This window comes from Bufo bufo, chromosome 1 (genome assembly GCF_905171765.1).
Source record: "Bufo bufo chromosome 1, aBufBuf1.1, whole genome shotgun sequence".
Taxonomy (NCBI): domain Eukaryota; kingdom Metazoa; phylum Chordata; class Amphibia; order Anura; family Bufonidae; genus Bufo; species Bufo bufo.
Window position 1 is genome coordinate 796,163,421 of NC_053389.1, and position 22,818 is coordinate 796,186,238.

The 22,818-nt window shown below is 45.7% G+C and overlaps 1 protein-coding gene across 5 annotated transcripts in view; it reads left to right on the plus strand.

Annotated features, from left to right (window-relative positions):
- Positions 1–22,818, plus strand: part of LOC120986497 (A.superbus venom factor 1-like) — a 694,107-nt gene that overhangs the window by 457,059 nt on the left and 214,230 nt on the right. For 4 of the 5 annotated variants that reach the window (XM_040415118.1, XM_040415120.1, XM_040415117.1 and 1 more), the window contains 2 exons: positions 1,273–1,387; positions 4,841–4,926. In XM_040415118.1, coding sequence (XP_040271052.1) covers positions 1,273–1,387; positions 4,841–4,926 — 201 coding nt within the window. The remainder of the gene's footprint in view (positions 1–1,272; positions 1,388–4,840; positions 4,927–22,818) is intronic. The other variant, XM_040415116.1, reaches the window with a different exon arrangement.

Here is a 22,818-nt window from a genome sequence, read left to right on the forward strand (position 1 = left end):
CCCTATAACAACTATAAAAAAGTGAAAAAAAAAAAATTAAAAAAAAAATTCTAATCACCCCCCTTTTCCCCAAAATGAAAATAAAAATATATAAACAATAAAAAATTTTTTTTAAAAGCACCGGCCTCTCTGGTGGCTGGCACTGCGGGAGCTCACATTGGCTACTGCTTTTTTTCTATAGTGGCAAGCACTATCAACACTGATGAATTGCAGGGTGGTCATAACCATGGAAACGAGCAGTGTATAATGTGATGGGGAAATGAATCCGCCATCAAAGTATGCAATATAGATAATAGCAATACATTAGTAAGTCCCTTGTATTAACTTTCTCTACATAATAAATGCTATTTGCTGAAGTGAGACAACCCCCTTAAATGGTGGAATTAGAAAGTGCAAAAAACGAGCCCTCATGTGTCTACAGTATGTGAACAGAAAAATTTAAAAGTTATGGTCCCAGAAAGGCAGGTAGTGAAAAACATAAAAAAAAAAAATATATGAAAAAGACCTCAGGGGCTAAAACAGTTAAACACCATCTGCCCCTCAATAAAGGACATTTTTTGGGAGCTTTAGAATATTAAAAAAAGCATGACGCGTGACATTGCAGTGTGTTTTTAACGCCGTCAAACATGCGTTTCCACAAAGCTATATATGTCAGTGTCACTCATTATTTGCTATTGCTGTCATTGCATTCAAGAGCTTAGGGAGGAGAGAAAATGCAACAATTCATAAAAAATAACAAAAAAATATATGTTTTGCTAATAAGTCCTAAAAGACTAGAAGGAGTTATATACCAACTGTCAGGGAAAGTGGAGCAACTTTGGTGAAAATGCAGGAGGAGGGTCTTGGATTTCCTAAACTACAAGGTCCATTTCAGCTAGGACAGGTATCTGGTAACGCTGAAGATCCTCAGGCTTCATGTCAAATTTGAACTCTATTATAGAAGTGAATTGTTCAAAATTCGGCCATTTCTGTCTACCAATCCGATTTAGGTCCAAATCGATTCTACCCAAATCGAAAATTGCTCCAATTCACCTGCAAATTTGTGTATGAGACTCTCTCCCAGGACTCCTTTTTTTCCCTCTCTCATGTTTTTTGCTTTTTTTTATGTATTTATTTTTCTCTCTCACTCTTTCCAAAATTTCCAAAAATTCAGATTCGGATACATCTTAAATTGGTTGGGTCGGGTCGAATTAAGCTTTATAATTTCTCTAAACTATACATACTCTGTTACCAGGTTTAATTTTTAAGGATTGATTTTTTTTTTTTATAAATCAGGTTATGAAGATGAAATATTTATTGATGATGATGATATAATAACCAGAACAGAATTCCCAGAAAGTTGGCTTTGGAGGATAGAAGAAATGAATGAAGCACCAGATGCCAAAGGGTGAGTTTAAGTCTACGGTCAACTTATTAAATGGATTGTATGAGACTAGTGTAGAGGAAAGAACTTCTACTTTTTTATCATCCAGAAATTAGGCCAATTTTGTCCGTGAACTGTGCCTGGTGCTGCACCTAAGTCTCATTTAAATGAAATGTGACATCAGAAAATGACATTGTTTAATGCTAAATCACCCATTAGGATATTTCATGATTGTTATCAGTATCATTGATTAGAGATGGCCATGCGGTTTGCCCGGCGGTCGTTTCGCGGCGAAGTTTTCTTGTTCGCGAGTTCACCGAATGGGCGAACATATGGCGATGTCCGCTGGTGCCATATTCTTTTACATTGTGAAGTACTTTGACCCATGACACATCCATCAGGTGGTACAGGACGGCCAATTGAGACGTTTCAGCACATGGACATACCCCCGACCTTATAAATAAACCTGATCTGGCCGCCATTTTACATTCAGTGTTTTGCCAGTGTAGAGAGAGGTTGCTGTGTGGAGCAGGGACAGACTGTTAGGGACACCAAACGCTAGATAATAGGGCCACAAAAGTCCTGTTAAGGACTGTATAGGTGTGCTATCGATAGGAGTGCAGTACATAGGGGTGTAATATACTTATAATATACTTACTAACATAGAAAGTATATTATAGTGCATTTGTATAGTGCAGCAGTTGTGTGCGGTTCTGCTGCGATACTGCAGCCACACAGAGTGCCAAACGCTATTGGAACAAATAATTTCTACTGGTGTGATTTACCTGTTGCCCCCCAAAATAACTGATTGAAGCAGGGGTTTTATATACCAATAATATACTTTCTATATCGTGCATTTAGGTAGTGCAGCATTTGTTTGCGGTTTTGTTGCGTTACCGCAGCTACACAGAGTGAAAAACTCTATTGGAACAAATAATTTCTACTGGTGTGATATACCAGTTGCCCCCCCCCAAAAAAGTGAAATAAAAAGTGGCCTACAGTAAAATTGTTATTCAGTGACCGCATAATGTACCTCAAGCCACATAATCAGAATTTCTTTTATGTCAGGTGAATGCCTAATTTTTAAGGCCCGTACTCCTGTGGCCTAAAATACAATTTTTCTAGGCTCCAACAGGGCACATTTCAGAGAATTTCCCTTTAAGAAAATGTCATAAAAATGTCCCCTGATTAAGACACATATTTTTGGTTGGAATTTTTGTCATTGATCCCCCTCTGGTATGTCACTGTCCATGTTGTGGGACAATTTGTGCACTTCTACTAAGTATTTGGTGGCTGCAAATAGTGTTGAGCACGAATATTCAAATATCGAATTTTTTTAGCCAATATCGGCACTTCGCTAATTCGCAAATATTTCGAATATAGTGCTATAAATTCGATATTTAGAATATTCTTTTTTTTTTTTTATTGCTATATTTTTTTTCTTTCCCACTTCCTAAAAGTAGTTCTTACCTGTCCTTAGGATTCCTGGCTTCCTGGCTGCTCCAGTCAGTGCCCGTTGCCGCTTCTGCCGACTTCCGTGCTCATGGAGCGTCCCCATTACCATTAGAACGTTTCCATACTAGAATGTACTGTCGGATTTGAGAATTACATTGAAATCGCAATTCGATTAATTCAAGTTATAATAATCGAATTGCATATTCGTTAATTCTAGCCTAATATTGAATATAGCAGTGCTAAGTTGTAATCGCAATGCGATCAATATAACTTGAATTAATCGCATTGCGATTTCAACTTGGACCTGGTTTACTATGGTTGACTTGGTAGAATTAGCGAATGTATTCGTCATATTCCTCAAAACGAAGATAACGAAGTATTCTCCATCTTCGTTTTACCTCCATATTCGTCAACTTCGCTAATTCTAGCAATCAAATAGGAAAGTTGACTATAGAGACAGCTGTGTTCAATTCGCTATGCGATTATATTACTTTGCTTTTTTTTAAAATAAATATAATAATTATAATAATTATCAAGTATCATAATTATTCTATTTATTTTTAAAAAAAGCAAAGTAATATAATCGCATAGCGAATTAAACACAGCTGTCTCTATAGTCAACTTTCCTATTTGATTGCTAGAATTAGCGAAGTTGACGAATATGGAGCTAAAACGAAGATGGAGAATACTTCGTTATCTTTGTTTTGAGGAATATGACGAATACATTCGTCATATTCGCTAATTCTACCAAGCCAACCATAGTAAACCAGGTCCAAGTTGAAATCGCAATGCGATTAATTCAAGTTGTACTGATCGCATTGCGATTACAACTTAGCACTGCTATATTCCATATTAGGCTAGAATTAACGAATATGGAATATAGCAGTGCTGAGTTGAAATCGCAATGCGATTACTTCAGGTTAGAATAATCGCATTGCGATTTCAACTTAGAGCTGGGTTTCTAATGGGTCAGCTTGCTAGAATTCAATTAACAAGTTAACGAATATGGAATATATATAAATAGCAGTGCTGTTGAAATCGTAATGCGATGACTTAAAGTTATATTAATCAAATTGCCATTTCAACTTAGCACTGTTATATTCCATATTCGGCAATGCGATTAATATAACTTGAAGTCATCGCATTGCGATTTCAACTTAGACCTGGTTTACTATGGTTGGCTTGGTAGAATTAGCGAAGAAGAGGAATATGACGAATGTATTCGTCATATTCCTCAAAACAAAGATAACGAAGTATTCTCCATCTTCGTTTTAGCTCCATATTCGTCAACTTCGCTAATTCTAGCAATCAAATAGGAAAGTTGACTATAGAGACAGCTAAGTTTAATTTGCTATGCGATTATATTACTTTGCTTTTTTTTAATAAATACAATAATTATAATACTTGATAATTATTATAATTATTCTATTTATAAAAAAATATAAAAAATAATATATATATAATCGCATTGCGAATTGAACACAGCTGTCTCTATAGTCAACTTTCCTATTTGATTGCTAGAATTAGCGAAGTTGGCGAATAGGTAGCTAAAACGAAGATGGAGAATACTTTGTTATCTTCGTTTTGAGGAATATGACGAATACATTCGTCATATTCCTCTTCTTCGCTAATTCTAGATATCAAACCAATAGAAAAGTAGCCTTAAGTTACAATCGCAATAAGCGATTATTTAAATTTCATATTAATCGCAATAACTAGAATAATGACGAATATTCGATTTTGACAAATATGAAACGAATATTCTATCGAATATTCACGAATTTCGTCGAAATCGAATATGGCACCTGCCGCTCATCACTAGCTGCAAATATGAGCTGAAGGTTTTCCAGGTTCTCCTAAAGTGAATGGGGCCCACCGCATACTTGCTGCTAGCATACATTTGATCGCGTTCGCCAACCGTCCCGGCCGATGTTCGTCCATCACTATTATTGATCACCCTGTCCAGTATTGTCAGATATGTTGGGGTTTACACTATAAATTTCTATAACTTTTTTTTAACAGGATCTCCACTAAGACTATACCCATTTTCTTAAAAGATTTGATCACCACATGGGAGGTTTTGGCTGTGAGTCTATCGGACAGTAAAGGTAAGTTGTTTCTTCTTGTCCTCATTAGGAGTGTACGCTATGGGGACCATTTATTAAGGCCGGCCTTTTACATGGTCCAGGGTCCTATTTTTTTAAATATTTCCGTAGGTGACATAGGAGAAGGTTTGTAAATATGTAACAGGGTAGGTATTCCTGGAGGCATTAGTAAGGGGGGGATGGGGTTTCACATCAGCGTTTTAATTTCTGTTTTAGAAATCCGTTCAAATGTGATTAAAACAGAAAATAAAGGAATTGCTAAAATGGAAAGAAAACTGACTTTTGGACAGGAAAAAAGGACTATTTGTCAAGTTTTTTTCTATTGCACACTATAGCAATACCATTATTTTCTGTTTTAAACACATTTCAACAGATTGCTATAATAGAAATTGAAAGGCTGATGTGAACCCCCCCTAACATGCATGGGCGTAACCATAGCCATAGCAGCCATAACACTTGCTATGGGGTCCAGAGGTTAGGCGGTCCAATCAGGTGCAAGAACATTGTACCTTTTGGTGGAAAAAACAATATAGTGGATTTTTGCTATATTGTGGGTTTTCTGATATATTGTACTACTATACTTGCCAATAATTCTTGCTACTTACGAAGGTCTTTTGATTTGCTTACACTAGGTAGTGAATTATAGTTACGTCTCTGGTAACATGGAAAAAGATTTAGCTTCTCGGGATAAATACTGTAGTCCAAACAATGGAAACTGCAGTTTCATGAGTTCAAAACAAATTAAAGGGAACCTGTCATCAACTTTATGGTGAGCTCACTGAGGGCAGCATAAATTAGTGACAGAAATACTGATGTCAGCCGTGTGTCACTCATGAGCTAAAAGTAAGTGGTTGCCGAGAACCAGCATCATAACCATTGCAGCCCAGGCCTGGAGAAGAGTCAGATCTACCTGAGAAGAGTCCTGGTTATCCATAATCTCCTGCTCTCGCCCATCTGCTGATGATTGGCAGTTCTCTCCTAGAGAGAAAGAGAGAAAACTCGGTAGAAGACGATCAGTCATCAGCAGGTGGGCAGGAGAGCAGGACTTCATGAATAACCAGGACTCTTCTCAGGTGGCCGTGACTCTCTTTCAGGCCTAGTCTGCAATGATTGTGATGTTGGTTCTCGGCAACCACTTATTTTTAACTTATAAATGACCGACCTCTGAAATCATCTCACCTGTCTCTACTTTATTCTGCCGTTAGTATGGGCAGCATAAAGGTGAAGACAGGTTCCCTTTAACCACCTCCGGACCGCCTAACGCAGATTCGCGTTCCGGAGGTGGCAGCCCTGCGCACAGTCACGCATATATGCGTCATCTCGCGAGACGCGAGATTTCCTGTGAACGCGCGCACACAGGAGCGCGCGTTTACAGGATCGGAAGGTAAGCGAGTGGATCTCCAGCCTGCCAGCGGCGATCGTTCGCTGGCAGGCTGGAGATGTGATTTTTTTAACCCCTAACAGGTATATTAGACGCTGTTTTGATAACAGCGTCTAATATACCTGCTACCTGGTCCTCTGGTGGTCCCCTTTGTTTGGATCGACCACCAGAGGACACAGATAGCTCAGTAATATGTTACACCAAGCACCACTACACTACACCCCCCCCTGTCACTTATTAACCCCTTATTCACCCTTGATCACCCTTGATCACCCCTGATCACCCCATATAGACTCCCTGATCACCCCCCTGTCATTGATTACCCCCCTGTCATTGATCACCCCCCTGTAAAGCTCCATTCAGATGTCCGCATGATTTTTACGGATCCACTGATAGACTGATCGGATCCGTAAAAATCATACGGACGTCTGAATGGAGCCTTACAGGGGAGTGATCAATGACTGTGGTGATCACCCCATATAGACTCCCTGATCACCCCCCTGTCATTGATTACCCCCCTGTAAGATCCATTCAGATGTCCTCATGATTTTTACGGATCCACTGATAGATGGATCGGATCCGCAAAACGCATACGGACGTCTAAATAAAGCCTTACAGGGGCGTGATCAATGACTGTGGTGATCACCCCATATAGACTCCCTGATCACCCCCCTGTCATTGATTACCCCCCTGTCATTGATCACCCCCCTGTAAAGCTCCATTCAGATGTCCGCATGATTTTTACGGATCCACTGATAGACTGATCGGATCCGTAAAAATCATACGGACATCTGAATGGAGCCTTACAGGGGAGTGATCAATGACTGTGGTGATCACCCCATATAGACTCCCTGATCACCCCCCTGTCATTGATTACCCCCCTGTAAAGCTCCATTCAGATGTCCGCATGATTTTTACGGATGCACTGATAGATGGATCGGATCCGCAAAACGCATACGGACGTCTGAATAAAGCCTTACAGGGGCGTGATCAATGACTGTGGTGATCACCCCATATAGACTCCCTGATCACCCCCCTGTCATTGATTACCCCCCTGTCATTGATCACACCCCTGTAAAGCTCCATTCAGATGTCCGCATGATTTTTACGGATCCACTGATAGATGGATCGGATCCGCAAAACGCATACGGACATCTGAATGGAGCCTTACAGGGGCGTGATCAATGACTGTGGTGATCACCCCATATAGACTCCCTGATCACCCCCCTGTCATTGATTACCCCCCTGTAAGATCCATTCAGATGTCCGCATGATTTTTACGGATCCACTGATAGATGGATCGGATCCGCAAAACGCATACGGACGTCTGAATAAAGCCTTACAGGGGCGTGATCAATGACTGTGGTGATCACCCCATATAGACTCCCTGATCACCACCCTGTCATTGATCACACCCCTGTAAAGCTCCATTCAGATGTCCGCATGATTTTTACGGATCCACTGATAGATGGATCGGATCCGCAAAACGCATACGGACATCTGAATGGAGCCTTACAGGGGAGTGATCAATGACTGTGGTGATCACTAGTGTTGAGCGAACAGTTCGAGCATAGTTCGGGTCCGTACCGAATTTTGGGATGTTCGTGACACGGACCCGAACCCGAACTTTTTCGTAAAAGTTCGGGTTCGGGTTCGTCGTTCGGCATGTATTTTGGCGCATTTTGAAAGGCTGCAAAGCAGCCAATCAACATGCATCATACTACTTGCCCTAAGATGCCATCGCAGCCATGCCTACTATTGGCAAGGCTGTGATTGGCCAAGTGCAGCATGTGACTCAGCCTCTTTATAAGCTTGTGCGCACGTCGGGACGTGCTCACTCCCGATGTGAATAGAACAGGGATAGACGCAGCTGATGCTAGGGCGAGAATAGGCAGGGATAATTGAATAACTGGAAGCAAATTTCTCTCCTCCACCTGTGATTCATCTGAACAACTGCAGCTGAGCTGCTTTTTTGATAGGGATTGGCTATTTTTAGAGTGGCCAGAGTGATTTTTCCATCCACATGTACCTGGGCTGACCGCCGGCCGCCATTTTGCGACTTGTAGTGCTGCAGCAGAAGCTGCCACAGTGTGCATTTCAAAGCTCCAAACAAGTCAGACATCTACACCTGGGATTCAGACCAATAGCGATTTAGCAGCACAGTCCAAGGCTATTTTTTTTAAAGGTTGTGCAGACCATTTTGTGGCACATGTTACTGGGCTGATAGGCGGCGGCCATCTTGGGACTAGTGCTGCAGCACAATCTCTCCCAACGTCCATTAATCACTTGTAATAGTGGTCTGTGCCATAGAAATCCTACATCAGGGACTTGGGTGTGCTTGTGTCACCCCTACTAATACCAGTCCACCTGTAATCCATACAGTGAAAAGCCATGAAGTATTCCAGTGAGGGAATTTTTATTTTATTTAAAAAAGGCCAAGTTAGTTTATCTGGCGTTCAATATACTAGATACAGTTAGGCCTGCGTTTCATACATCTGGAATTAGCAAACTAATGTGCTGGGGTTGGGAAAACATATATGTACCCATACTAGAATCTGTCAAAGAAAGCGGTACTCACATATAACAGTCATTCCATCTGTAATCCATACAGTCAAAAGACTGAAAGTATTCCAGTGAGGGGATTTTTTTTATTTAAAAAAGGCCAAGTTAGTTTATCTGGCGTTCAATATACTAGATACAGTTAGGCCTGCGTTTCATACATCTGGAATTAGCAAACTAATTTGCTGGGGTTGGGAAAACATATATGTACCCATACTAGAATCTTTCAAAGAAAGCGGTACTCACATATAACAGTCATTCCATCTGTAATCCATACAGTCAAAAGACTGAAAGTATTCCAGTGAGGGAATTTTTTTTTTATTTAAAAAAGGCCAAGTTAGTTTATCTGGCGTTCAATATACTAGATACAGTTAGGCCTGCGTTTCATACATCTGGAATTAGCAAACTAATGTGCTGGGGTTGGGAAAACATATATGTACCCATACTAGAATCTGTCAAAGAAAGCGGTACTCACATATAACAGTCATTCCATCTGTAATCCATACAGTCAAAAGACTGAAAGTATTCCAGTGAGGGGATTTTGCTTATAAAAAATAATATATTTCATTGTGGTGCGAGTTGAATCGCAACAATGAAGAAAAATACTATTAAGGGACGAGGACGCGGTCGTGGTGGTGTCCGTGGAGCCTCTGTTGCTGGTAGAGGACGTGGCCGTTCGGCCCCAGGCGCACACAGTAGGGAACGAACTCCCTCAACTAGCCGGCAGAATGTACCGCAATATCTCGTGGGGCCCAATGCCGCTCTTAGGATGGTAAGGCCTGAGCAGGTACAGGCATTAATCGATTGGGTGGCCGACAGTGCTTCCAGCACGTTCACCACATGGTCTTCCACCCAGTCTTCTGCGGAAAGCGCACAGGTGGCACCTGAAAACCAAGCCCATCAGTCTGTCACATCACCCCCAAGCATATCAGGGAAACGGTCTGAGCCACAAGTTATGCAGCAGTCTCTTCTTCTGTTTGAAGACTCTGCTTCCAGGGTTTCCCAGGGGCGTCCACCTAGCCCTTCCCCAGTGGAGGAAGACATACCATGCACTGACGCACAACCACTTATGTCTCCAGATGAAGAGGACATGGGAATACCACCACAGCAGAGTCACCGACTCTCTGATGATGACGAAACACAGGTGCCCACTGCCGCGTCTTTTTGCAGTGTGCAGACTGAACAGGAGGAGGTCAGGGAGGGAGACTGGGTGGAAGACGATGCAGAGGACGATGAGGTCTTAGACCCCACATGGACTGAAGGTCGTGGCGATGACTTTCACAGTTCAGAGGAAGAGGTAGTGGTGAGACCGAGACAACAGCGAAGCCAAAGAGGGAGCAGGGGGCCAAAGCAGACGAGCCGCCGCCCCCAGAGTTCGCCTGCTACTGGACATCGCCAACAGGGACCCAGCCCCACAAAGGCAGCTTCAAAGAGTTCCCTGGCATGGCACTTCTTTAAACAATGTCCTACCGACAAGACCCGAGTGACTTGCACGCTCTGCCATCAGAGCCTGAGGCGAGGCATTAACGTTCTGAACCTCAGCACAACCTGCATGACCAGGCATCTACATGCAAAGCATGAACTGCAGTGGGGTACACACCTTAAAAACCAGGCACTCGCTGAGGCTCCCCCTGCTCCCTCTACCGCTGCTGCCTCGGCTTCCGCCTCGAGAGGAATGTTGCCACCTGCCGAGCAGCAAACAGAGGATGTGCCACCGACACCACCACCACCGCCACCGTCAACTAGCGTCTCCACTATATCACACAGCAGCGTTCAGCTCTCAATATCTCAAACCTTAGAGAGGAAGCGCAAATTCCCCCCGAGTCACCCTCGAGCCCTTGGCCTGAACGCCAGCATTTCTAAACTGCTGGCCTTTGAAATGCTGTCATTCCGGCTGGTGGACACAGACAGCTTCAAACAGCTGATGGCCATGGCTGTCCCGCAGTATGTGGTTCCCAGCCGCCACTACTTCTCCAAGACAGCCGTGCCTTCCCTGCACATGCAAGTGTCCGATAAAATCAAGTGTGCACTGCGCAACGCCATTTGTGGCAAGGTCCACCTAACCACAGATACGTGGACCAGTAAGCACGGCCAGGGACGCTATATCTCACTAACTGCACACTGGATGAATGTAGTGGCGGCTGGGCCCCCGGCGGACAGTTCCTTGGCGCACGTCCTTCCGCCCCCTAGGATCGCAGGGCATCATTCTCTGCCTCCTGTAGCCTCCTCCTCCTACTCGGCTTCCTCCTCCACTGCTTCCACCAGCTCATCCGGTCAGCCACACACCTTCACCACCAACTTCAGCACAGCCCGGGGTAAACGTCAGCAGGCCATTCTGAAACTCATATGTTTGGGGGACAGGCCCCACAGCGCAAAGGAGTTGTGGCGGGGTATTGAACAACAGACCGACGAGTGGTTTCTGCCGGTGGGCCTCAAGCCAGGCCTGGTGGTATGCGATAATGGGCGAAATCTCGTGGCAGCTCTGGGACTAGCCGGTTTGACGCACATCCCTTGCCTGGCGCATGTGCTGAACTTGGTGGTGCAGAGGTTCATTCACCACTACCCCAACATGTCAGAGCTGCTGCATAAAGTGCGGGCCGTCTGTGCGCGCTTCCGCCGTTCACATCCTGCCGCTGCTCGCCTGTCTGCGCTACAGCGGAACTTCGGCCTTCCCGCTCACCGCCTCATATGCGACGTGCCCACCCGGTGGAACTCCACCTTGCACATGCTGGAGAGACTGTGCGAGCAGCAGCAGGCCATAGTGGAGTTTCAGCTGCAGCACGCTCGCGTCAGTCGTACTGCCGAACAGCACCACTTCACCACCAATGATTGGGCCTCCATGCGAGACCTGTGTGCCCTGCTGCGCTGTTTCGAGTACTCCACCAACATGGCCAGTGGCGATGACACTGTTATCAGCGTTACAATACCACTTCTATGTCTCCTTGAGAAAACACTTAGGGCAATGATGTTAGAGGAGGTGGCCCAGGTGGAGGAGGAGGAGGAGGATGAGGGCTCGTTTCTAACACTTTCGGGCCAGTCTGTTCGAAGTGGCTCAGAGGGAGGTTTGTTTAAGCAGCAGAGGACAGGTTCACAAGTCGCCAGCCAAGGCACTGTACTGGAGGACGAGGAGGATGAGGAGGAGGAGGTGGAGGGGGACGAGGATGACGCAAGTTCACAGCGGGGTGGCAGCCCAGGCCCATCACTGGTGCGTGGCTGGGGGGATACGGTGGACGATGACGATACGCCTCCCACAGAGGACAGCTTGTCCTTACCCATGGGTAGCCTGGCCCACATGAGCGAATATATGCTCCAATGCCTGCGCAACGACAGCAGAGTTGCCCACGTTTTAACGTGTGCAGACTACTGGGTGGCCACCCTGCTGGATCCCCGGTATAAAGACAATGTGCCCACTTTAATTCCTGAACTGGAGCGCGACCGTAAGATGCGCGAGTACAAGCGCACGCTGATAGAGGCGCTCTTGAGAGCATTCCCACATGTCACAGGGGAACAGGTGGAAGGTGAAGGCAGAGGAGTGGCAAGAGGTCGCCAACGCAGCTGTGTCACGGCCAGCTCATCTGAGGGCAGGGTTAGCATGGCAGAAATGTGGAAAAGTTTTGTCTCCACGCCACAGCTATCTGCACCGACACCTGATACGGAACGTGTTAGCAGGAGGCAGCATTTTACTAACATGGTTGAACAGTATGTCTGCACACCCCTCCACATCCTGACGGATGGTTCGGCCCCATTCAACTACTGGGTTTCGAAATTGTCCACGTGGCCAGAGTTAGCATGTTATGCCTTGGAGGTGCTTTCCTGCCCGGCGGCCAGCGTTTTATCTGAACGCGTATTCAGCACGGCAGGGGGCGTCATTACTGACAAGCGCAGCCGCCTGTCCACAGCCAACGTGGACAAGCTGACCTTCATAAAGATGAACCAGGCATGGATCCCACAGGACCTGTCCCTCCCTTGTGCAGAGTAGTCCTTATTAACTGCCTAAAACATGTCTTGTTGTGCTACGGGCCACTTCTTTATTTGATATAAATTTTATGAAACCCACAGTTGAATGAAACTCTTCTCTGTCTGGGCGCCGGGGCCTAACCAGATGAAAGTGGCCGGTTAAACTAACGGGTGACATGAAGCCATAACCTCTGCCATGCTACCTCTGTCTTCTGTCTGGGTGCTGAGGCCTAAGTAAAATAAAGCGGTCTTCTGCTGTGCTGGGGGATATGAAGCTAATCTCTGACCTCTCTCCTCTGTCTGGGTCCAAAGGCCTAAATCACTGAAAGAGGCCTTCTCCTGTGGTGTGTGATATGATGCCAGAATATGTGCTGTGGGGCCTCTCTCCTCTTCCTGGGTGCAGGGGTCAAATAAACTAAATTGTGGCCTACTCCTGTGGTGGTTGATATGATGCCTGATTCTCTGATGTGGAACCTCTCTCCTCTGTTTGGGTGAAGGGGTCAAAGCAACTAAATGGTGGCTTCTCCTGTGGTGGCTGATATGATGCCAGAATATGTGCTGTGGTGCCTCTCTCCTCTTCCTGGGTGCAGGGGTCAAAGTAACTAAATGGTGGCTTCTCCTGTGGTGGCTGATATGATGCCAGAATATGTGCTGTGGGGCCTCTCTCCTCTTCCTGGGTGCAGGGGTCAAAGTAACTCAATGGTGGCTTCTCCTGTGGTGGCTGATATGATGCCAGAATATGTGCTGTGGTGCCTCTCTCCTCTGTCTGGGTCCAAAGGCCTAAATCACTGAAAGAGGCCTTCTCCTGTGGTGTGTGATATGATGCCTGAATATGTGCTGTGGTGCCTCTCTCCTCTTCCTGGGTGCGGGGGTCAAAGTAACTCAATGGTGGCTTCTCCTGTGGTGGCTGATATGATGCCAGAATATGTGCTGTGGTGCCTCTCTCCTCTTCCTGGGTGCGGGGGTCAAAGTAACTCAATGGTGGCTTCTCCTGTGGTGGCTGATATGATGCCAGAATATGTGCTGTGGGGCCTCTCTCCTCTTCCTGGGTGCAGGGGTCAAAGTAACTCAATGGTGGCTTCTCCTGTGGTGGTTAGTATGATGCCAGAATATGTGCTGTGGGGCCTCTCTCCTCTTCCTGGGTGCAGGGGTCAAAGTAACTCAATGGTGGCTTCTCCTGTGGTGGCTGATATGATGCCAGAATATGTGCTGTGGTGCCTCTCTCCTCTTCCTGGGTGCGGGGGTCAAAGTAACTCAATGGTGGCTTCTCCTGTGGTGGCTGATATGATGCCAGAATATGTGCTGTGGGGCCTCTCTCCTCTTCCTGGGTGCAGGGGTCAAAGTAACTCAATGGTGGCTTCTCCTGTGGTGGTTAGTATAATGCCAGAATATGTGCTGTGGGGCCTCTCTCCTCTTCCTGGGTGCAGGGGTCAAAGTAACTCAATGGTGGCTTCTCCTGTGGTGGCTGATATGATGCCAGAATATGTGCTGTGGGGCCTCTCTCCTCTTCCTGGGTGCGGGGGTCAAAGTAACTCAATGGTGGCTTCTCCTGTGGTGGCTGATATGATGCCAGAATATGTGCTGTGGGGCCTCTCTCCTCTTCCTGGGTGCAGGGGTCAAAGTAACTCAATGGTGGCTTCTCCTGTGCTGATTGATATAAAGCTGATGGTTGTGCCATCTGACATGGTTGCCAGGGTCTGATTCAATGGGGGCCTACTCCTGTGGTGGGTGATCTAAATGCCTGATTCTCTGCTGTGAAACCTCTCTCCTCCGTCTGGGTGTAGGGGTCAAAGTCTTTCAAAGTCGCCTTCTCCTGTGCTGATTGATATGAAGCTGATGGTTGTGCCATCTGACATGGTTGCCGGGGTCCCATTAAATTGTGGCCTACTCCTGTGGTGGTTGATATGATGTCTGATTCTCTGATGTGGAACCTCTCTCCTCTGTTTGGGTGAAGGGGTCAAAGTAACTAAATGGTGGCTTCTCCTGTGGTGGCTGATATGATGCCAGAATATGTGCTGTGGGGCCTCTCTCCTCTTCCTGGGTGCAGGGGTCAAAGTAACTCAATGGTGGCTTCTCCTGTGGTGGCTGATATGATGCCAGAATATGTGCTGTGGTGCCTCTCTCCTCTTCCTGGGTGCGGGGGTCAAAGTAACTCAATGGTGGCTTCTCCTGTGCTGGCTGATATGATGCCAGAATATGTGCTGTGGTGCCTCTCTCCTCTTCCTGCGTGCGGGGGTCAAAGTAACTCAATGGTGGCTTCTCCTGTGGTGTGTGATATGATGCCAGAATATGTGCTGTGGTGCCTCTCTCCTCTTCCTGGGTGCAGGGGTCAAAGTAACTAAATGGTGGCTTCTCCTGTGGTGGCTGATATGATGCCAGAATATGTGCTGTGGGGCCTCTCTCCTCTTCCTGGGTGCAGGGGTCAAAGTAACTCAATGGTGGCTTCTCCTGTGGTGGCTGATATGATGCCAGAATATGTGCTGTGGTGCCTCTCTCCTCTGTCTGGGTCCAAAGGCCTAAATCACTGAAAGAGGCCTTCTCCTGTGGTGTGTGATATGATGCCTGAATATGTGCTGTGGTGCCTCTCTCCTCTTCCTGGGTGCGGGGGTCAAAGTAACTCAATGGTGGCTTCTCCTGTGGTGGCTGATATGATGCCAGAATATGTGCTGTGGTGCCTCTCTCCTCTTCCTGGGTGCGGGGGTCAAAGTAACTCAATGGTGGCTTCTCCTGTGGTGGCTGATATGATGCCAGAATATGTGCTGTGAGGCCTCTCTCCTCTTCCTGGGTGCAGGGGTCAAAGTAACTCAATGGTGGCTTCTCCTGTGGTGGTTAGTATGATGCCAGAATATGTGCTGTGGGGCCTCTCTCCTCTTCCTGGGTGCAGGGGTCAAAGTAACTCAATGGTGGCTTCTCCTGTGGTGGCTGATATGATGCCAGAATATGTGCTGTGGTGCCTCTCTCCTCTTCCTGGGTGCGGGGGTCAAAGTAACTCAATGGTGGCTTCTCCTGTGGTGGCTGATATGATGCCAGAATATGTGCTGTGGGGCCTCTCTCCTCTTCCTGGGTGCAGGGGTCAAAGTAACTCAATGGTGGCTTCTCCTGTGCTGATTGATATAAAGCTGATGGTTGTGCCATCTGACATGGTTGCCAGGGTCTGATTCAATGGGGGCCTACTCCTGTGGTGGGTGATCTAAATGCCTGATTCTCTGCTGTGAAACCTCTCTCCTCCGTCTGGGTGTAGGGGTCAAAGTCTTTCAAAGTCGCCTTCTCCTGTGCTGATTGATATGAAGCTGATGGTTGTGCCATCTGACATGGTTGCCGGGGTCCCATTAAATTGTGGCCTACTCCTGTGGTGGTTGATATGATGCCTGATTCTCTGATGTGGAACCTCTCTCCTCTGTTTGGGTGAAGGGGTCAAAGTAACTAAATGGTGGCTTCTCCTGTGGTGGCTGATATGATGCCAGAATATGTGCTGTGGGGCCTCTCTCCTCTTCCTGGGTGCAGGGGTCAAAGTAACTCAATGGTGGCTTCTCCTGTGGTGGCTGATATGATGCCAGAATATGTGCTGTGGTGCCTCTCTCCTCTTCCTGGGTGCGGGGGTCAAAGTAACTCAATGGTGGCTTCTCCTGTGCTGGCTTATATGATGCCAGAATATGTGCTGTGGTGCCTCTCTCCTCTTCCTGGGTGCGGGGGTCAAAGTAACTCAATGGTGGCTTCTCCTGTGGTGTGTGATATGATGCCAGAATATGTGCTGTGGGGCCTCTCTCCTCTTCCTGGGTGCAGGGGTCAAATAAACTAAATTGTGGCCTACTCCTGTGGTGGTTGATATGATGCCTGATTCTCTGATGTGGAACCTCTCTCCTCTGTTTGGGTGAAGGGGTCAAAGTAACTAAATGGTGGCTTCTCCTGTGGTGGCTGATATGATGCCAGAATATGTGCTGTGGTGCCTCTCTCCTCTTTCTGGGTGCAGGGGTCAAAGTAACTAAATGGTGGCTTCTCCTGTGGTGGCTGATATGATGCCAGAATATGTGCTGTGGGGCCTCTCTCCTCTTCCTGGGTGCAGGGGTCAAAGTAACTCAATGGTGGCTTCTCCTGTGGTGGCTGATATGATGCCAGAATATGTGCTGTGGTGCCTCTCTCCTCTGTCTGGGTCCAAAGGCCTAAATCACTGAAAGAGGCCTTCTCCTGTGGTGTGTGATATGATGCCTGAATATGTGCTGTGGTGCCTCTCTCCTCTTCCTGGGTGCGGGGGTCAAAGTAACTCAATGGTGGCTTCTCCTGTGGTGGCTGATATGATGCCAGAATATGTGCTGTGGTGCCTCTCTCCTCTTCCTGGGTGCGGGGGTCAAAGTAACTCAATGGTGGCTTCTCCTGTGGTGGCTGATATGATGCCAGAATATGTGCTGTGGGGCCTCTCTCCTCTTCCTGGGTGCAGGGGTCAAAGTAACTAAATGGTGGCTTCTCCTGTGGTGGCTGATATGATGCCAGAATATGTGCTGTGGGGCCTCTCTCCTCTTCCTGGGTGCAGGGGTCAAAGTAACTCAATGGTGGCTTCTCCTGTGGTGGCTGATATGATGCCAGAATATGTGCTGTGGTGCCTCTCTCCTCTTCCTGGGTGCGGGGGTCAAAGTAACTCAATGGTGGCTTCTCCTGTGGTGGCTGATATGATGCCAGAATATGTGCTGTGGTGCCTCTCTCCTCTTCCTGGGTGCGGGGGTCAAAGTAACTCAATGGTGGCTTCTCCTGTGGTGGCTGATATGATGCCAGAATATGTGCTGTGGTGCCTCTCTCCTCTTCCTGGGTGCAGGGGTCAAAGTAACTAAATGGTGGCTTCTCCTGTGGTGGTTGATATGATGCCTGATTCTCTGCTGTGAAACCTCTCTCCTCCATCTGGGTGTAGGGGTCAAAGTCTTTCAAAGTCGCCTTCTCCTGTGCTGATTGATATAAAGCTGATGGTTGTGCCATCTGACATGGTTGCCAGGGTCTGATTCAATGGGGGCCTACTCCTGTGGTGGGTAATCTAAATGCCTGATTCTCTGCTGTGAAACCTCTCTCCTCCGTCTGGGTGTAGGGGTCAAAGTCTTTCAAAGTCGCCTTCTCCTGTGCTGATTGATATGAAGCTGATGGTTGTGCCATCTGACATGGTTGCCGGGGTCCCATTAAATTGGGGCCTACTCCTGTGGTGGGTGATCTAAATGCCTGATTCTCTGCTTTGAAACCTCTCTCCTCCGTCCGGGTGTAGGGGTCAAAGTCTGTCAAAGTCGCCTTCTCCTGTGCTGATTGATATAAAGCTTATGCTTGTGCCATCTGACATGGTTGCCGGGGTCTGATTCAATGGTGGCCTACTCCTGTGGTGGGTGATCTAAATGCCTGATTCTCTGCTGTGTAACCTCTCTCCTCCGTCTGGGTGTAGGGGTCAAAGTAACTAAATGGTGGCCTACTCCTGTGGTGGGTGATATGATGCCTGGTTCTCTGCTGTGGGACCTCTCTCCTTTGTCTGGGTGCTGTGGTCAAAATAATAGTAAGTGACCTTCTCCATTGGTGGGTGACTTGAAGCCTGGATCTGTGCTATGGGACCTCACTCCAATTAATATTGTTTAATTTTTATTTATTTTATGTTAACTCATCATTTCCCTATCTACATTTGTTTGCAGGGGATTTAACTACATTTTGCTGCCTTTTGCAGCCCTCTAGCCCTTTCCGGGTGTGTTTTACAGCCTTTTTAGTGCCCAAAAGTTCGGGTCCCCATTGACTTCTATGGGGTTCGGGATGAAGTTCGGGTCGAGTTCGGATCCCGAACCCGAACATTTTTCGAAAGTTCGGCCGAACTCGTCGAACCCGAACATCCAGGTGTTCGCTCAACTCTAGTGATCACCCCATATAGACTCCCTGATCACCCCCCTGTCATTGATTACCCCCCTGTCATTGATCACACCCCTGTAAAGCTCCATTCAGATGTCCGCATGATTTTTACGGATCCACTGATAGATGGATCGGATCCGCAAAACGCATACGGACATCTGAATGGAGCCTTACAGGGGCGTGATCAATGACTGTGGTGATCACCCCATATAGACTCCCTGATCACCCCCCTGTCATTGATTACCCCCCCTGTCATTGATCACCCCCCCCTGTCAGGCTGCATTCAGATGTCCGTATGATTTTTACGGATCCACGGATACATGGATCGGATCCGCAAAACACATACGGACATCTGAATGGAGCCTTATAGGGGGGTGATCAATGACAGGGGTGTGATCACCCCATATAGACTCCCTGTCATTGATCACCCCCCTGTCATTGATCACCCCCCTGTCATTGATCACCCCCTGTAAGGCTCCATTCAGACATTTTTTTGGCCCAAGTTAGCGGAAATTATTATTTTTTTCTTACAAAGTCTCATATTCCACTAACTTGTGTCAAAAAATAAAATCTCACATGAACTCACCATACCCCTCACGGAATCCAAATGCGTAAAAATTTTTTGATATTTATATTCCAGACTTCTTCTCACGCTTTAGGGCCCCTAGAATGCCAGGGCAGTATAAATACCCCACATGTGACCCCATTTCGGAAAGAAGACACCCCAAGGTATTTTGTGAGGGGCATATTGAGTCCATGAAAGATTGAAATTTTTGTCCCAAGTTAGCGGAAAGGGAGACTTTGTGAGAAAAAAATATATAAAATCAATTTCCTCTAACTTGTGCCCAAAAAATTTTTTTTATATGAACTCGCCATGCCCCTCATTGAATACCTTGGGGTGTCTTCTTTCCAAAATGGGGTCACATGTGGGGTATTTATACTGCCCTGGCATTCTAAGGGCCCTAAAGCGTGAGAAGAAGTCTGAGATCCAAATGTCTAAAAATGCCCTCATAAAAGGAATGTGGGCCCCTTTGCGCATCTAGGATGCAAAAAAGTGCCACACATGTGGTATCTCTGTACTCAGGAGAAGTTGGGGAATGTGTTTTGGGGTGTCATTTTACATATACCCATGCTGGGTGAGAGAAATATCTTGGCAAAAGACAACTTTTCCCATTTTTTTATACAAAGTTGGCAATTGACCAAGATATTTATCTCACCCAGCATGGGTATATGGTAAAATGACACACCAAAACACATTGCCCAACTTCTCCTGAATACGGTGATACCAGATGTGTGACACTTTTTTGCAGCCTAGGTGGGCAAAGGGGCCCACATTCCAAAGAGCACCTTTCGGATTTCACAGGTCATTTACCTACTTACAACACATTAGGGCCCCTGGAAAATGCCAGGGCAGTATAACTACCTCACAAGTGACCCCATTTTGGAAAGAAGACACCCCAAGGTACTCCGTGAGGGGCATGGCAAGTTCCTAGAATTTTTTATTTTTTGTCACAAGTTAGTGGAAAATGATGATTTTTTTTTTTCCTTACAAAGTCTCATATTCCACTAACTTGTGACAAAAAATAAAAACTTCCATGAACTCACTATGCCCATCAGCGAATACCTTGGGGTGTCTTCTTTCCAAAATGGGGTCACTTGTGGGGTAGTTATACTGCCCTGGCATTCTAGGGGCCCAAATGTGTAATAAGGAGTTTGAAATCAAATTCTGTAAAGAATGATCAGTGAAATCCGAAAGGTGCTCTTTGGAATATGGGCCCGTTTGCCCACCTAGGCTGCAAAAAAGTGTCACACATCTGGTATCTCCGTATTCAGGAGAAGTTGGGGAATGTGTTTTGGGGTGTCATTTTACATGTACCCATGCTGGGTGAGATAAATATCTTGGTCAAATGCCAACTTTGTATAAAAAAATGGGAAAAGTTGTCTTTTGCCAAGATATTTCTCTCACCCAGCATGGGTATATGTAAAATGACACCACAAAACACATTCCCCAACTTCTCCTGAGTACGGAGATACCAGATGTGTGACACTTTTTTGCAGCCTAGGTGGGCAAAGGGGCCCATATTCCAAAGAGCACCTTTCGGATTTCACTGGTCATTTTTTACCGAATTTGATTTCAAACTCCTTACCACACATTTGGGCCCCTAGAATGCCAGGGCAGTATAACTACCCCACAAGTGACCCCATTTTGGAAAGAAGACACCCCAAGGTTTTCCATGAGGGGCATGGCGAGTTCCTAGAATTTTTTATTTTTTGTCACAAGTTAGTGGAAAATGATGATTTTTTTTTTTCTTACAAAGTCTCATATTCCACTAACTTGTGACAAAAAATAAAAACTTCCATGAACTCACTATGCCTATCAGCGAATACCTTGGGGTGTCTTCTTTCCAAAATGGGGTCACTTGTGGGGTAGTTATACTGCCCTGGCATTCTAGGGGCCCAAATGTGTGGTAAGGAGTTTGAAATCAAATTCTGTAAAAAATGACCAGTGAAATCCGAAAGGTGCTCTTTGGAATATGGGCCCCTTTGCCCACCTAGGCTGCAAAAAAGTGTTACACATCTGGTATGTCCGTATTCAGGAGAAGTTGGGGAATGTGTTTTGGGGTGTCATTTTACATATACCCATGCTGGGTGAGAGAAATATCTTGGCAAAAGACAACTTTTCCCATTTTTTTATACAAAGTTGGCATTTGACCAAGATATTTATCTCACCCAGCATGGGTATATGTAAAATGACACCCCTAAACACATTCCCCAACTTCTCCTGAATACGGAGATACCACATGTGTGACACTTTTTTGCAGCCTAGATGGGCAAAGGGGCCCACATTCCAAAGAGCACCTTTCGGATTTCACTGGCCATTTTTTACAGAATTTGATTTCAAACTCCTTACCACACATTTGGGCCCCTAGAATGCCAGGGCAGTATAACTACCCCACAAGTGACCCCATTTTGGAAAGAAGACACCCCAAGGTATTCACTGATGGGCATAGTGAGTTCATAGAACTTTTTATTTTTTGTCGCAAGTTAGTGGAATATGAGACTTTGTAAGAAAAAAATAAAAATAAAAATCATCACTTTCCGCTAACTTGTGACAAAAAATAAAAAGTTCTATGAACTCACTATGCCCATCAGCGAATACCTTAGGGTGTCTACTTTCTGAAATGGGGTCATTTGTGGGGTGTTTGTACTGTCTGGGCATTGTAGAACCTCAGGAAACATGACAGGTGCTCAGAAAGTCAGAGCTGCTTCAAAAAGCGGAAATTCACATTTTTGTACCATAGTTTGTAAACGCTATAACTTTTACCCAAACCTTTTTCTTTTTACCCAAAAATTTTTTTTTTAACAAATACATGTATAACAATAAATTTAGAGCAAAATTTATATATGGATGTCGTTTTTTTTGCAAAATTCTACAACTGAAAGTGAAAAATGTCATTTTTTTGCAAAAAAATCGTTAAATTTCGATTAATAACAAAAAAAGTAAAAATGTCAGCAGCAATGAAATACCACCAAATGAAAGCTCTATTAGTGAGAAGAAAAGGAGGTAAAATTCATTTGGGTGGTAAGTTGCATGACCGAGCAATAAACGGTGAAAGTAGTGTAGGTCAGAAGTGTAAAAAGTGGCCTGGTCTTTCAGGGTGTTTAAGCTAGGGGGGCTGAGGTGGTTAAGGATGAACAAATCGATTCTATACAAATTAGATCACATGACAATCAGAGGAAGTGGGGGGAAGGGCTTGTCCTGATTGGCCCAGAGACTAAAAAAGAGGGAGATCCATGACCGAGAAAAAGCACCATAGTGTGCTCAGCTTCTGACCACCAGCTTCTTGAGGAGAAGTACCACAAAAGACTTGCAGCTGTATTTGCAGCAAGCGTACTGACTCAGGGGGGCTGTATACAAATGCACTCCACACTTTGCAGACTTTTAAATATTAAAAAATTTGAAAACTATGTATCAAGATTGTCTTTTTGCAACCACTTCATATAACAATCCTTTTCTGTCACCCCCACCTCTTGGACCCGCACTGCACCTATCTCATAAATTGAGCCGGCAAAGTGAAGGAGGGCACACCGCGCATGTGTGGCAGTCCTCCATTCATTTGTATGAGACCATTAAA